General features: G+C 31.5%; 3 protein-coding genes across 3 annotated transcripts; 1 reads left to right on the top strand and 2 right to left on the bottom strand.

Annotated features, from left to right (window-relative positions):
* Positions 1 to 1910: 1910 nt before the first annotated feature.
* LOC124930128 (high-affinity nitrate transporter 3.1-like) lies at positions 1911 to 2405 on the top strand (the record flags this gene model as incomplete). The annotated part of the gene is made up of 1 exon (XM_047470489.1): positions 1911 to 2405. A coding segment is annotated over one exon (495 nt), but the record flags the coding sequence as incomplete, so codon positions are not given.
* A 151-nt stretch (positions 2406 to 2556) lies between these two features.
* LOC124931928 (CBBY-like protein) lies at positions 2557 to 5072 on the bottom strand. Its single transcript, XM_047472511.1, has 8 exons — positions 4705 to 5072; positions 4523 to 4593; positions 4253 to 4411; positions 3817 to 3883; positions 3546 to 3641; positions 3352 to 3398; positions 2991 to 3071; positions 2557 to 2769 (listed from the first exon to the last, which is right to left on the bottom strand). Exons 1-8 carry the CDS (start codon positions 5023 to 5025, stop codon positions 2646 to 2648), a joined length of 966 nt encoding a protein of 321 aa, XP_047328467.1. The 5' UTR covers positions 5026 to 5072; the 3' UTR covers positions 2557 to 2645.
* A 993-nt stretch (positions 5073 to 6065) lies between these two features.
* On the bottom strand, positions 6066 to 16352 carry LOC124930986 (kelch domain-containing protein 4). Its single transcript, XM_047471363.1, has 20 exons — positions 16139 to 16352; positions 15970 to 16056; positions 15810 to 15878; positions 15442 to 15574; positions 15312 to 15358; positions 15156 to 15242; positions 14594 to 14655; positions 13231 to 13273; positions 13052 to 13132; positions 12013 to 12135; positions 11142 to 11247; positions 10717 to 10780; positions 9776 to 9818; positions 9402 to 9671; positions 9158 to 9319; positions 8245 to 8394; positions 7202 to 7354; positions 7026 to 7112; positions 6509 to 6577; positions 6066 to 6421 (listed from the first exon to the last, which is right to left on the bottom strand). Exons 1-20 carry the CDS (start codon positions 16268 to 16270, stop codon positions 6311 to 6313), a joined length of 2079 nt encoding a protein of 692 aa, XP_047327319.1. The 5' UTR covers positions 16271 to 16352; the 3' UTR covers positions 6066 to 6310.
* Between the last annotated feature and the right edge of the window lie 446 nt (positions 16353 to 16798).

A 16798-nucleotide genomic window follows, 5' to 3' on the forward strand; every position in this document is an offset into this window, starting at 1 on the left:
TATTTATTATAACAAAAATTGAGAGTGAATTAATTACAATAATACTAAGTATTAAATCAAAAATTAAAACTATTAATTATTATATTGATATTTTAAAACTATTAATTATTCCTATAAATAAATAAATATATATATAATATATAACAATTATTATTAATATAATATATATATATATATATCAAATAAAAATAAATATGACATATATATTAATAAAATAATATAATTGTTTTATTATATAAGAATTGTTGAAAACATTATTATGAAATATATATATATATAATAAAATAATCTTAGTAAAACTTTCCTCCTTGATAGAAACAAATAAAGAATCTCTCCTCAATCTTCTATATTTGTTAAGATTAAGAATATTTTAATTAATGAAATAAATTATTTTATAATTAAAATATAATAAAAAAACACATGAAAGGAACTCTTAGAAAGTTTTTCATTCCTTTTCCACCAACTACTATTGTATATCATTTCTTTGACCAGTTCATCTTTCAAATAAAATTTAGAAGAAAAAAAAACAATTTTCTTCTTTCTCTATATATATTTATATGAGATCTGTTAATTAGCTTAAACCCAAATCATCATCATCATCGTCAAGTGAAATTAATGGCGTGGATTAATGATCGATCTTTAGAGCTGATAGGTTCAATTTTTCTCTTCTTCTTGGCTGTGATCTGCTATGGCGGTGTGCATTTCTCTACCCTCAAACACACTCTTTTGGTTCAATCCTCCTCACCACCCAATCCTGGTAACCCATCAATCTGTTCTTTGTTTATACATTTGTAATCAAATACAGATAATTCTAACTTACTTAACACAAAAATATTGGTTTGATCTTGAATTATTTGAAAAAATACAATGAATTCTTTTTTAAAATAATATAAAAATTACTTGGATTTATTTGAAGGAATGAATTCCTTCTGAAAGCAAGTCGGCAGTTACAATGTTCTTATGTCAACAATGACATGTTTGGTTTGTGGGTTGATTTTAATCATAATATAAATGGAAGGGAGAAAATAATTATATTATTCTATTTTTGTATACCTTTTAATTAATTAAAATATTCTCTATTTTAAAACTAAAACAATTAACTCATGTCTACTATTATATATTTATACATCATTTTTTACCAAACAAAGATCCATAACCCATAACCCAAAATTGAATTCCAAACAAGACCCAAATGAATCAATTTCTTCCAACCGGCATTTCTTAATTTCTTGGATTCATACCAGGCCAACTAAACTTACAAAGGAAAGAAAACAAAACAATGTCCTAAACTCCTAATAATATATCAAATAAGTTCTTAAGGTATCCAAAATAATATTATTTTTAATTAAGTAGAATTAACATATCTCATGTTCAATATGTTAATATCCAAAAGATTATTAAGATATTAGTTATCAATATTAAGCTCATTTGTACACTATCTTGTTCAAACTCTCAAATTTTTCATTTTCACAAAAATAATAAAATTTTCTTCCTGTTATTTTTATTTTTGTTCATCTAAAAATTCCACATAATTTAATAATAATTTTTATACTATTTTTTTAAAATGTATTGGGTGTGAAGATCCATGATGTTATAGTTCATTTGTTGGACAACTGAGTTAAACTCATTAAGGTCATTCAACAAGATTGGGTTTTTAAAATATCAATTTGATTCCTATTTAAAATGCATAATTAATGTGAAAATCATGTTGGTATATATATACATATATAAAAACTTGTGTACAAAGTTATCAGTCCAAATTTTCAAAAAAAGAATAGTCAATTTAAAAATAATATATATATATATTTTGAGCCAAAATCATTAAAAAAATGTTCATAATAGAGCCCAATAACTCATGTGTGCTTATATTATTGTGTGAAATTTTTCCACTTTGATAAAACCAATGTAAAATCGATGTAGTGTTGAAAGCCGGTGAGGACAAAATCACAATAACATGGTCCCTAAACCAGACTGTGGCACTAGGAAGCGATTCATCTTACAAAACCGTAAACATCAAGCTATGTTACGGTCGTATAAGCCAAGTGGACCGGCCATGGAGAAAAACAGTGGACGATCTTGACAAGGACAAGACATGTCAACACAAAGTAGTTTCCAAACCATACTTGTCTAACAATAATTCCCTCATATGGATGATACCGAAAGATGTTCCAACCGCAAGTTACTTTGTTAGAGTTTACGCCAACAATGCTGATGATGAACCGGTTGGGTATGGTCAGACGGAGAATGTGTTTGAGATACAGGGGATCAGTGGTCGCCATGCTACGCTTGATATTGTCTCCGCCTGCTTTTCTGCATTGTCGATTTTCTCTCTTTTTGGATTCTTCTTCTTGGAGAAGAAAAAGGCTAGAGCTAGAGCTGGAGTTGGTTTAGAACAGAACAAGTGAACAAATAACACAATTTGGTTTGGAGTTATTTGTATTATTAATCAAATGTCATTGGATCTTATTGATCCTTGATTGCATTGTGTGTCAGCTTTTTGTTTTAATAAATTCATCTATATATATATATAAATGAGCTTGGTTAAATAAAAAAGGGGACACTAAATGATACATATATATATATAATTATTTGAAATTAACATCCATGATGAAGATATACATGAAATTTGATAAGTAGTAATTAAACTAGCTCACATATTGCTTCTGGAGAAGGCTTCCACAGAAATCTAGATCAAACTGTTCTGTTGGAGGATCTCCAATGAAATCAAACACTGCATCTGCATTCTCAAAATCTTCATCAGCAGTGTAACTGCATCAACCAATTTTAACAAATTCAATTCATACTCAATTTTCGAAGTTAACTCTCCCCAAGAATTAGTCGAAATGCGCACAAAATGGGACAAAATGTCTAGAATCCAAGATTAGTTCTCAATCTAAGTTGAGTATTATCAGTGTAACATCTCCGAGTTTCCAAAAAAAAATTTCATTTGATTAAACTAATAGCAAATATAAAATTACATAGAACCATACCCGCTTTTTGTTACAATACATTTCATTCCGGCAGATTTAGCAGCTGCGAGACCTATGGCGCTATCTTCCACCACCACACAACTGCATATACCAGATAGAAGAAAAAAAAAGTGATTACCCATCATCAATTAACATACTAAATTGACTATGTTTGGTTTAGGGTGAAAGTGGAGTTCGTAAATTTGGGATTGAGGGTTCAATTCCAAACTCATTGTTATACAATTTCTCCTGACATAAGAATTTGATTATAATTTTTTATATCCATCCAATCAAAGCTTCACATAACTTTTTATAAGTATTAAATACATTATTTCAATTGAACTCTTGGTGTTTGTTTGGTGATATATGGATCTAAACAAACCTCGATGGTTCAACTCCCAGGGTGCTGGCCGCTAATATATAAATTGCCTAACAAAGGGAAACAATTTGAAGTCAGAATCAAGAAGGTTATCCTCAATCTTCATGAAAAAAGATGCATACTATTAAATCATAAGTTATTGTCATTTTCAAATTTGTCTCTAGTTGAATCACAAAGGTAAAAAAGATGTTACTTACTGGATCAGGCTTCTTGCGAGGCACCACATCCCCAGCAAATATTTGGATTTTCTCTGCTCTTTCTGGTCCTAATAGGAATGAAACTATTGCAGAGACCTGCAATTATCAAAATCATAAGAAACGTCAATAAGTATAAGAATGTTTAATGTAATTAAACAAAATAATTCTTGTATGTTCTTGGATCCAGAGGAGACACTTCCAATAAATCTGTGATCTCATCTGGATCCATTTTCCAAATGGTACGAGAAACATGTAAGCTTTTGATGCATACCGCCTTCTCATTGGATGTACTGCACACAGCCACTTTTACTCCTTTAGTCAGAGCCTGGTCAACCAACCTGGACAATGTCAACTAAGAGAGACTCAGTTTCAGTTAGATTGTATTGTCAGTTAACAGTATCCATCTCTATCATGTAACCTTGTAAATGGGGCTGCATATATTATGTTGTCAATGATGGAAACGACAAAGGGAAAAGTTTGTTAAACCAACTTTTGGCAAGAACCATATGTTTAAGCTTGAAATCTAATCTAATCTAATCGTTGGTAGATTGATATTTTCCAAGGGATGTGATTACTCTTTAGTTTTGCATAATAAGTTGCCAAGACAATTCAGAAGAACATCATACTTGCTATAGAGGATGATATTGAAAAGATCTATATGCAACTAAAATCCAAAGGTTCATCTTTAAAGATTTAACAACACCTACTTTGCAACACCTGGTCGAAGAGGCAACAGCTTCTTCTCAATAAGGACCATGAACAGTTCAGTCTTCCTTTTGTGAAGAGAAGCAATAAATTCCTTTCTTTCAGTTTCATCCTTAGGAGCTTTATCTGGCCAACTAGTTTTGTTAAAGTAAGCCGTCATCCTGCCAAAACAAGAAGGTACTACAAACTTATCATCAAAATGAACTTAATTTAATCATACTTCAGTTCAATTCACCCTACTTTTGTATCATACATAATCTTTTGAACATTACCTTTCTTTTCCACCCCCAATCTTGAGCAATTCTCCGTATAAATCCACATCCCATGTCACACCCAATTCCCTCTGAGAAAAAATACATTTCAATGAGAATATTTACGTTCTATAGCTGTAATGCAGATTTTGAAGACAAGTAATCGATTACTCGAAATAAGTGGATAAATTTGAAAGTGTCACCTCAGCGAAAGTGTCGTTGAAAGAAATGCGGTGTCCATCCTTCTCAGTGTCGACGAGAACACCGTCACAATCGAAGAGAAGAGCAGAAGGAAGGACGGAAGCGGAACATTTGATGATACTCCGATTAGTGTTGCTCAGATGCCTAAGGGACGACGATGATGATGTTCTGAAGTTAAGTTTGGCGCCAATTAACGAAGAAGAAGGTAAATTGGGTGATTTCAAGCTGAGAGGTGACGATTGGTCTCTCTTTGCATTGGAGAATGAAGCAGCAGCTGAAGAAGAAGAACTGAGTGAAGCAGAAGAGATTACTGTTGACGCCATGAAATCAAACTTTCTTTCTATCGCTTCTTCTGGTTCGTCTCGTTCAACTATAAACGACCGGATTTTTTATTTTATCTTATCATTTTCTCTAGCCACAAATTTATTTATTTTTTCTCAAATTTATTAGTTTTTTTAAAGAAAATTTTAGTTGAAAATGACAAGCGCGTGATGATTTTGTTCATTGGATATGATTATGGTTAATTGGATTAATTGTTTTGTTTGGGCGTTTTTTTTTTTTTTTTTTTTATGGTTTGATCGATAGTTTATCGAAGATGGATAGAGAATGATATTTATGTCTCTATCTCAATTTCACCACACTTTAAACACAATTAAATATATAAAATTAATATATTTATTTATTTATTATATTTTATAAAAGTTTTAAGTTTATTTTTTATTATAATATAAATTTTTAATATATTACAATATATATTATATTAAAAAATCCGTTTATACAAAAAAAAAATTAAATAAAAAAAAAAAAAAAATTAAGAATGTGGTATAAACAGTGCTCCGCAGGGATTTTCGAAACCGAATGGGACGAGATAATTATAGTAAAAAAAACCTAAAATAAAAACGAGACAAAATGATAAATACATTACCCACCTAAACCGTCTCATTATCGAAAACACTAAATTAAAATTGAATTTAGGGTTAAAATTCAATAATTTAAATTAAAATTCTAAAAAATATAAACCACGATTCCTCCCTATCTAATATGGACTTTTAATTTTAAATATTATTTTAAAATAAAAATATTTTATTATTTACAACATATTTAATATATAATATTTTAATAATATATATATATATAATATTTAAATTAATTTTATCATATTTATTATATTATTTTTCAAATATAGAAATTAAAATTAAATTATAATTTAATCATTTTTCCAAAATTCTAATGTCTATCAACAAAGAAGACCCCAAAAAAATTGGTTTAATCAATTTTATTCCATATTATTTTTTCTATAATTAATATTTTTTATTAACATAACCAATATCATAAGACAGATTAAAAAAATGTATAAACAGTAATAACTAACCCATCATATTCCTTAATCTACTTCTAAAACACAAATAAATGAACAGGTTTTCCTAAAAAAAACACAAGTGGTTAAATAAATGAGCATTCCAATAACAACTAGAATACAATTTCAAAAATGTTTAACACTTAATAATAATAAATAATAATCAAACCAAATCAACATTCTCAAAACCACAAAATTTAAATGATCTTATAAAGTTACATATTACAAATTTGTGAGAAATTATTCCAAAACTATCTTGAAGCTAGGGTTTTATTCTTCTTGTTACCACCCCGTTTTTTAGGACCACTTATTTCGGGCCCTTCCGCTTCTTCAGCCTTCTGCTCTGCCTCTAAAATGGCCAACTGATAATACAACACAAAATAATAAAGCTTGTTAGAAAAACAAAATTTTGAAAGAAATTTTTCCAAAAAAGTAACCAAGTTTATTACCTCATCAAGCACTGGTTTAAGTTCCTTGTACCTAGAAACCGCAAGATCAAACCCATCTTTTCGGAGTTCCTGGCATCACATTGAAATAATATGTTGTTATGTTTGCCAAAAACAACAATAGTCTACAAATTAATCTGGATTATGATCCAGAAAATGATTTTCTATATCAAATAATGACCTACTAAACAATCTTATTAACAGAAAAAACAAAAATCACTTCCAATGGGATAGTGATTGTGACGAAATACCAATTTCCAAATAGGCTCTTAAAAATCATCTTTCCGCAACAACATTATTTTCAAACAAGTTTTACATCTTCCATAACTAGAAATCATATATGTTCAGGGAAGTCAGTATTAATAGCAAGGTTCAGCCAACCGATTTATTAAACTGCAGCTGAGCAAGTGTACTTTCTCTCGAGAAGGCAATCATATAAGTTCATATGAACATTAAAACTTATAAAAATCGCCAAACTGTCAACCCAAAATAAGCAGATTTTAAAGAAAATGAAACAGACCTTTCCAGTATGTTGTGTATGTTCATAGGCTGCCATTTGCCAATATACATTTGTCCGCTTGTAGAAGTCCTTCAGAGATTCTCCAGGCTTCAAAGATTAACAATTAACAATTGAATGCACTAGACAAAGATGAAAATAATAATACATTTTTATAGGAGAAGTGAAGAAGAAAGTACCACTGGTGTTCTCTGAGCATCAGAGAGCCCTAAACTTGCTCTGATCTGCTCTATTCTGGCCCGTTTCTCTTTTCTTCGAAGTTTCTTACCTACTCCCTTTAGTATAGCTACAGCATTTCCCAATTCATCTGATTTCTGATCAGAACTCTTGACCTACATTCATAAAAGTTTAGATTCGACCAAATTGTCTATATCTGACAACAACTTTCATGATTTTCACACAGTAATAAGAAAATTAAGAGATGTGCCTTGTCCTCCAAAACCATGAACTGTAAAATGGATCAGGGATTAGAGATATAGCTTGATTATTAACACATCTTAATCTAAATAGATCAAATTAAGCTAAAAATCTGACTTAATTCGGTAAGCTAAGAAAGACTTGACTTGATAATCTGGTTAGAGCGATCAAAAAACAACTTTACATCAATATAAGGGTAAAATAGCTTTTAAGTACTTTTCTCATTAGTTCCACATTCTATCAAATCAACTTATAGATATCAAGTCCTTAAATTTTAAATATTTTTAATTGATTTATTGAACTTTCTCATATTGATTCCCTCTATCTAGACTCCCTACAAAAGAAAACTGTCAAGTGCACATTGTCAAGTTCTGTTTCAATAATTTATGGGATAATTCTCACTTGCATATTTTTTAAGAGGAAAACTAAAGGTATCTCATCTGCAACATAGCTTCTCATCAAGTTCATGGACATGTAAAGAAATTTAGAACTGTGTCGGGATACAGAACAAAAGTCCATGTGAGAAGATGGGCAGAATCTTAAAAAATAGGATGGGAAAATATATAGAAGGAAGAGGATAAATCTTTGTTAGATATATAGCTGGTACGGGGACTTGATTGAAATTCAACTCACCTAGAGATTCTATATTCAGTAATGATGTGAAAATAGCAAAGAAAACAAAAGGAAGGGATTCGTGTACAAATGGAAGAGAAGGCATGTTATATTGTATTCAAGAGCTTAATAATCAAAGTAAAAGTATTTTGGTTTCATATGTATTCCTATCAAAGTGTTATTGAGGTCATACCTCCATATCTTCGTCATCATCAGTCTCTTCACTATCTTCACCCTCTGATTCTTCATCTTCACTATCACCATCCTCATCATCATCGTCATCATCTTCATCATCGTCGTCATCATCTTCGTCTTCTGAGACTATCCATTCAGATTCAGATGCCTGAAGGAAATCAACAAGACATATAATTGTTAAGTACCAGCCTAAGGATCTAGGATTTGTGGAAGAAATGTAGGTGAGACTAGGAATGGCCACCTAAGCATGAGAGAGGTAATCCAGATTCAATAACTATTTCTATCATTACTCTAAATATTATACACTCAACTATTCATAAACTACTAACTTATTCTCCTAATTACTATACTACCCCTATACTACTACTATTATATCCTACTAATACCGATACAATGATCATCAAGAGTCATGTTTGCTATCTATAGTGGCTGGTAAGCCATGTCTTGCCCATGAAGATCAATCCTTCCCCTTGCTTTCTCTCGATATTTCTCAATTTTCTTTGGTGCTAAGATTATCGAACTAGAGTACCATAAAGATCAATGGAGAAACAAAAAAAAAGGATACAATTCTATAACTGTCTAATTATTATTTTACATAAAATTCAGACATATGTCATTGTCACCATCCAAGTACAGAAGTAGTTGCAATTTTCAGCCATTGATTCCAAGTAAGTTCAATACACGGAACATAAGGTAGCAGTTATAACTAAGGGTCTAGAAACAAAAAGTGTGATGGTAAAATACTAGTAATGCACTAAAAGTGTGATGATAAAATACTTTAAAAGAACTTCATCACAGCATGGTGAATTACTTAGTCAATCTAAGTACATATTCCCAAATGTCTAGAAACATATCAGATTTTCTTCATCTGGCATACAATTATCAGTTTTTTCAAGGACAAGCGAACAAACCGGTAGGAGACACTTCCATTCGTCAAGCTTGCTGAGGTTAAGTGTGTAAAGATCATCAAGAGTAATTTCTTTATCTTTTACTTCCATCATGCCACCATAAATGTATAGAGTATCTTTGCCAACAGCAATGCAGGAATTGATACGCCCACAAGGTTTCACCAACTGAAAATTATACATAAAGAAAATAAGACAGATGCCAACAAAAAAAAAATCATAATAGTAGCAACTTGATCAAATGTCAAACCTCTGGAAAAGCAGAGCTCTGGACTTCAAATCTTGAATTCAATTTAGGAGGTTTTCCTTCAGATTTGCCAGAGACTGCATTATCATCAATATCAATGTTCTTTTCCAGAGCAAGAGACATCTCATCAATATCATTTTCCATCTCAAGTGCATCTTCATCACGCTCCCAATTATCCTCTTTATCATTTGTTACATGTTCATCTACTTCCATTGCATCTGTATCGTTGTAAGCAGCTGTAGGTTTGGTATTATCTTTGGAAATTTTTTTCAGCTGCATTATTGAACAGCAGGATTACCTAATCAGTTTCAAGAGGGAGAAAAGAAGGTGCAGGAAGAAACAACGCCTGACTAGAAAGAAAATGTTTTAACATTAACCTTATCTTTTGTTGACTTTTCTTTCCGTAGCTCCAAAGGATACCTATTATCAGAAACTCAGTACATTAGAAAAAAGAAATGAGTTGAGTATGTTCATTAAACGACAAATTTTTGTTGTTGAATGCGTTTATCTCAAAATACAATTAGAGGGAAAAAAAATATTCAGCTGTATACTAGTTAAAGAACTTATCTAGCCAGCAACAAGGAGTACAATCTTGACATCAAGATACCAACTATAAGATCACATTGAAAAATCGCCAAAGTTTGACTAAAACTGGTTTTTTTTTCACATTTGGTATGAAAAGTGTAAGTTGAATTAGACAAAACTTCATTTGGTATTAAAAATTCAGAACTTTTTATCCAGTTTTTATATTTGCAATTTGACTATTCTACCCTTACTATAAGAGGGAGCTGTGTTATCCTTGTTCCGAATGTATATCTCAATTACGTCAGAAGAATTTGCTAATTAAGACAGTGAGAGAGACACCTTAAAATAAAATAAAGTAGTATCCTCTAATTTATCTTGATTTCCAATGAACCCGCAATTAGATCTCAGCGAACACATTCCTTATGGGATTAGTTGACTTTAATTCTTCAATTTCTTTCATGAACTATTTTCCAATAACTTTCATCTATGTAAACAATTGATTCAGTTGGAAACATTTTTTCTATCAAATGATATCACAATTGAAAACTGAACTTAGTTCTAGTGACAGATTCAAAATTTATTGGTGGTTTCTACATGTTTCTAAATAGGCTCAATGTAGCTACTCTAACAATAAAATAGAAAATTCACAGTATAATCAACTAAAACTCCAAGAGTCTCAGCTCTTATTAATCTGACACCAGCATATCCCAAGAAATCAAAAAGAACAAAAATAAATTACTAAAATGCAATGAATCATACAAAACCAGATGAAGTTGAGTAAAGTAGAGCTCACCAGCGACGAGTATCTAACTGGAAGCCGTAGAGCTCATTCAAGAATAGGCTCAAAAGACCATCCCCTGCAAAAGAAAAAAGCATAATCACATTAACGAGTTCCTACAAACGGTGCAATAAAAGCAAAAATTATGAAGTATCAATAGGAGAGAGAACGGAAACTCTCTTCAACTTAGCAGAAACCGCAACTCCTGATAGAGCAAGGTATAAATATTCATTATTCTCATCTGTAAGATTACTTATGTGAGCTCTTTCCTATTGGCCATCATTGAGCTATATTTTATCCAATGCACAATAGCTAGGTATGAATGACAGCTGGTTTCTCTACTAAACTGTTGGCTATAATAATGCATCATCTAGAGACTAATTTGGATATCATAAAGAAAATAAAAAATAAGAAAAAAAAGCAATTCTGAAAATAACCACCTCCAACTTCCATATCCACAACTCCCCCGAATAGAACAGCGCGTTTCTTGTGGATGCACATCGAAAAACCAGCTCGAGGTCCAGGTGGCATTCCACTTTTTTTAACCTGTAATACCAGATAAATATATATATATATATATGAGATCAGAAAGCTAATAGAAGTTGCTACAGAATACAAATTTGAATTGCAAAGTGCATAATTAATCTCTTTTTGGTCAATGCTGAATAAGGAAAGCAATAACAGGTGATGCCAGGACAACACATTTTGAAGGTTAAATAACTGCACTCCCCAAGAACTGTAATTCTGAAAGTACAAGCAGACAGAAATCCCATGCTTTAACTACATATCAACCGATGAAGTACAAAGCTTATAACCATATGGCAAATGATGGTTGTTAATAAAGTGCTTTATTCGTATTAGGCCCATTGGTGATGTCAACAAAGCCTAACATAAGAGTTGATCTTGGGAACAGGGAAAAAAAGAGAAAAAAATATAAGATATTAATCTACCATGGAAGCAGACTATATTTCACTATCCAGCAAATAGAAGAGATGCAGAAAGGCCTAGTAAGGAGAATAGACACCAGGAAATTAGCTCTTTTGACAATAGTCTATTCATATGTAAAAAATGAAAAGGTAGGTATATATCCAAGCACATGCAGATGGGTCCGATGGGATGAATCCAAGAATCAAATAATCTAAAAGCATGTGGTGGGAGAATTTAAGTAACACCTGTAAAACCAAAATAGATCAACATCGACTCAAGTAATAGGTTGATCAAGTACACCTTGAACCAAACCATTATAACAGTTGTACTTTCTAACGTGAACAAACATGCAAGGTACCCACCATTGGTCAAGGGTTGACATACCTTATTCCACTCCCAGGTCCTAGGATCGAGAGACCACATGTCAAAATGAACTGTTCCTTTCTCGGAGGAGGTGCCATTCTTATCGGATGAAACTTCTTTTGAATAGCCTCCATACAGAAATATCTGCAGAAAAGAAACTGGAGTTTAGGTACTATAAGCACAAGAAGTTAATGATATGGGCATATCCAAAACCAACTGCAAAGAAACCTTCAAAAGATTAATCACTTGCAAGTTGCAAGTTTCCAGTAAATCGATATATTCATGTAAACAAAGCCCAAATATCCCCTATTATTATTTTCCTATTTTTAGGAAAAAATAAACATTATCTGAGATAAAGAAAGATGTAGTCATGATTCAGATGTTAATATAAACTAAAATACTTCACTTAACAGGAGTAAGGATTACCAAGAGTAGTATAAACAATACTTTGGAATATGGAAGGACAGCAATGCTCATTATCTTGACCATTAACATATATCCACAACCAGTATTAAAGGAAGTCCATATTAAAAGAGGTTAAACTTTAATACACCCACTGGGATTTCATACACAGGTAGAGCACTTTACTTCAGCTCTTAAATCTTGGTACTAGATCAATGAAAAACTCTTCAAAGCAAACAATATAAATTATGTGAAGCTAATCAACTTCTGATCTGGTAACAATAATATTATGCCCAAGCACAAGAAAGAGTCCATAAGTTGTATGTGAGGATGTGAAACAGTAACTTTAACTACATATCAGTCACATCCACTGGCCAATGAAACCAAGTGAAAGCTCTAATTGTGTTTTTTTATGCATCTGCTCCGAGAATTCGAAGCAATCAACCAATCTTTTTGCTCATCAGTGGCTAAAATAAGCTCTGTGCTGGAAAGCTAGGTACTTAGAGTTGGACTTCCGAAATACAACCACCTATAAATGCATTCAATCATCTCTGCTATGCATATGTCGTGAATTTCATCATAATTGCATGTTATACAAGGTTCAAAACAAAATCATACAAAAAGTGAGATTGGTCTATTATTAGTCTAGAACACTTACTTCATCCTGGTATACAAAGAGCTGGAATCCACTACGGGGACTGGGCCACATGGCTGCAGGTTTAGGTTTTATCTCTTGCCACTGCATTCATGTACTACAATGACTTAATAAACAACAAATGATTTAAGCATGAAAAGTATTCAATCATTATCATCATGCTTAGAAACCAACTCTATTACCTTAAACTGATCGAGGTCAAAAATGTGCAGATCATTAAAATACCTGAAGATCAGACAACAAGAGTATTACAATTTACATGTATCAGAATAGTAAAAAGAAATATGAAATGATGTGGCAGGATTAGTTATGATCAGTCATTAGCTTCATTGTAAGTAAGACAACTGTGAACAGATTTAGAAGCAGGTCATTTATTACACAACTCGTGTTGAATTATGAATGTGTTCAGCATCATTGAGTATGATGCAGAAACTAAATCTGAGCTGTTATCTTCTCATGTAATGTTCACTTTACACTGCCACCACTTGTAACATTTTTGGATATATCATTTATGGGTCAAACTTGCTTACATGACTATAGATAACATGCTTCTTAAATAATCATAATACATATGTTCTTGTGAAAATATACATCTCATTTAGCCTCAAGGCCTCTAAGCTATAAAGGAATATATTCCAAGCACTCTTAGTTACTAGTCCTATAAAAGATCAATGAGCCCATTGGCATACCCCAGTCACACAAACAAGAGAAATACATATTGAAGTTCTATGCCTCCTCAAAAATAGATGAACAAGTTAAAGAGCAATAAAATATACAATCATTTTTATTAAAGTTCAAAACATTTGTATTATGTTTCCACAAACAAACGAAAAAAAGACTTAGTACAATTATATGGTGTACAAACCATGGTTCAGAAGAAGAAAAAACATAGCAATGAGCCACTGGAGCATCATTAAAAAATAGTTGGATCATACAGAACTAAATTTTCAATGAAAATATGATAGACTAGCTACCAATAATATAACAGGAGGAGTTTTCACATTGAAACTTTGGAGAACATAAGTATATTTAGTTAAAGATTTTGATTGGCTAGGATTCAATTTAATGATCTATGTGTCAAGAAAAGAACGCAAAATGTTGTTAAATTGGTGTAGTCAAACAAGTGCACCAAGGTCGGAGCTACAATTTTAAAAAATTAGAATAAATGTGAATTTGCAAGTTTGCAGAATAACAAAGTATGAGCCTACATTAGGTTGAACTTGAAAGTCATTTATGATTAATGCACTTAATGTGACTTCACTACTGATGCATTCTAAAATCAAAATCATCTTTATTGTCATGAGTATTGTAGGAAAACTTAAGTACAGCGAGCCTTATGGTCCTTTGCTGGATAATTTCACAAGTTTGGCATCTTCATATCTTATAAATAATATTACACTTATTTTTTCATAAAAAGAAAAGAGTCATGCTTATTATTCTAACAAATCAGAAAATCAAGCAAACTAGAAAAAGGAAAGAGGTGATATGTAGAAGGAGGAATAAGAATGGAGAAAGCTAGAGCTTAAAACTGAGTAGAAAACCAACCTTACTTCTCTAAGAGTGTCATAAAAACCACCAAACACAATAATCTTGTGCTTGTATAAGATCTGAAACACAAAAAGGGAAATTGTGACATTAATCAAAAAGGTGGAGTATATGTGAAATGTAAGTGAGAAAAAAGGTAAGGAACTAAATGTGTTAGCTATAGTGGGAAAAAAGGTCAAAAAGAAAATCATCTCAAAACAACTTCATTCATACACAAGCAAACCAATTATGTCCAAAAGTATGAGATGTATAGAACCCAGACAATATCATTCTAAGACCTAGAAGAAATCCTGATGTTAGAACTTCACAAGAACCTCCAACGGTCAAAGAAAGAACTAATATAAAATCATCATTAACTTATATGTAAAATCTTGTGTCTCATATTCCATAAACTGATTGGCCTAATACCATGTGAACAGTTTAAGTACTATATCAGACAAAATCATGATAACTTCAGTGGTACATATATCAGACAAACCAAAATTCACCAGCATGTAAAAAATAAATCACTCTTTCCTAGAATGTTTTAAAAAATATTACATTACCATCAAGCTAAACTTACCATCCGATGACCAGACCGTGGACTTGGACACCCTTTATAATTTAATTGTTCCCATTGATTTGTCTTCAAGTCTAAGACCCAAAAATCCTGAGACAACAATTTCATTAGAAAATTTTAGAATCCACTATTTTTTTGCACTGTAGAGTTAATCCTTACCTTGTAATGATGAAATCTCTCTTGATTTGGAGAAGTAAATTCCCCACCTTGTCACGCAAAAATGAAATTATGTCATGAAAAGCACAATTAACAAGATTGTTTCATAAGCAGAAGTGCAGCCTACACTTACCAAAAATGTAAAGATAGTTCTTCCAAACAACAGCTTGATGTGCACTTCGAGGTGGTGGACTATTGGGACTGGAAACCAGCTTCCACTCTTGTTTTTCCACATCATGTCGATAAAGATCACCATATACAAAAGTCTGCAAACCCAATTTGTGAGATTTACTTCATGTGCATTATTTGATATAACAATCATAAATTTCTAGTAAGAAAAAACCTTTCTTGGCACCCACATGCCTATGTTGACTAATATTACATAATTCTCTTTCATCATCACTTTTTCAATTTTGATCATACAAGTTTCTCCTCCAATAAGATCCATTTATATCACAGGTATGGTTCATATGATATTAGAAAAAATAATTATAAGCTAACCTTGCTTCCGTTGTAGAATTCACCACCGTACAGAATCAATTCAGTCTCTTTCAAGGGATTGATATTCAGCTAGTATAAGAAACAATCAATTATCTCAGTTTTTTTGAGAAAATAAAAACAAAAAGAGAATAACCCACAAATGTATTAAGTAAACAAGTACCGAACAGTTGGAACGAGGTGAGGGTTTAGGGACATTCTCTTCAACGTGAACCTCTTTCTTCTTTGCTTCCTCCTTTTGTATGCTTAACTGCAGTCAGTCAGAAATACAAATATTAGCTTCAAATTCTGGTTTATGAGCCGGATATTATGAATTTGAAAGGGTGGAGTACCAAGATGGCTTCAATATCATCCTCGGGAGATAGTTTTTTATCCTCTCGGCGAGCTCGTTTTCCGTCTGCCTTGGCGGTTTTCCGCTCTGTTTTCTCTTTGCCTTGGCCTGGCTTCTTCGTCTTCTTCCCCATTCGTACTTGTGAACTTCGTAAGAGAGAGAATTGGAGAGTAAAGCTTGGAGCAGGGAATGGTGGCGCCGTTCAACTTTGCAACCTATGTGTCCTCAGGTTTAGTATTTCAAAGAAGCTCAAACAATATTATTATTTATTTTTATTAATAAGATTTTATTTTTATTAATATTAAAATTTAGAAGTAATAATAAATATATTTTTCTTTCTTAAATTATATATCAAAATAATATTTATAAATTAAAAATATATAAAAATAATTAACATTATAAATTAGATTCAAACAACATTATAAATTATTTTTTAGCAATTAAAGGGCAATTAATAAATCAACCTATCTTAATATTATTTATTTTCTTTAATATAGTTTAGACTGAATTAACTTTAATAGATTTATTTATTTTTTTAGATAAATTTAATGTTAATTTAATTATAAGAATATAATTATTTTAAATAAATTAAATTTTAATATTATTCAAATAGGAAAGGTATAATATCAATATTTTTTCGAAATCGCGATGTAATGTCAAT

This window comes from Impatiens glandulifera, chromosome 3, assembly GCF_907164915.1.
Source record: "Impatiens glandulifera chromosome 3, dImpGla2.1, whole genome shotgun sequence".
Classification (NCBI taxonomy): Eukaryota; Viridiplantae; Streptophyta; class Magnoliopsida; order Ericales; family Balsaminaceae; genus Impatiens; species Impatiens glandulifera.

Excerpts from the sequence above, each read along its gene's own strand:
- LOC124930986 (XM_047471363.1), bottom strand. The coding sequence starts at position 16,270 with ATGGGGAAGAAGACGAAGAAGCCAGGCCAAGGCAAAGAGAAAACAGAG. Across the intron at positions 15,243-15,311 it reads AGAGATTTCATCATTACAAG|GATTTTTGGGTCTTAGACTT; the intron begins GTAAGGATTAAC and ends TTGTTGTCTCAG. Across the intron at positions 9,819-10,716 it reads CAGTTAGATACTCGTCGCTG|GTATCCTTTGGAGCTACGGA; the intron begins GTGAGCTCTACT and ends TTCTGATAATAG.
- LOC124931928 (XM_047472511.1), bottom strand. The coding sequence starts at position 5,025 with ATGGCGTCAACAGTAATCTCTTCTGCTTCACTCAGTTCTTCTTCTTCA. Across the intron at positions 3,884-4,252 it reads CTTCGACCAGGTGTTGCAAA|GTTGGTTGACCAGGCTCTGA; the intron begins GTAGGTGTTGTT and ends GACATTGTCCAG. Across the intron at positions 2,770-2,990 it reads TGTATTGTAACAAAAAGCGG|TTACACTGCTGATGAAGATT; the intron begins GTATGGTTCTAT and ends TGGTTGATGCAG.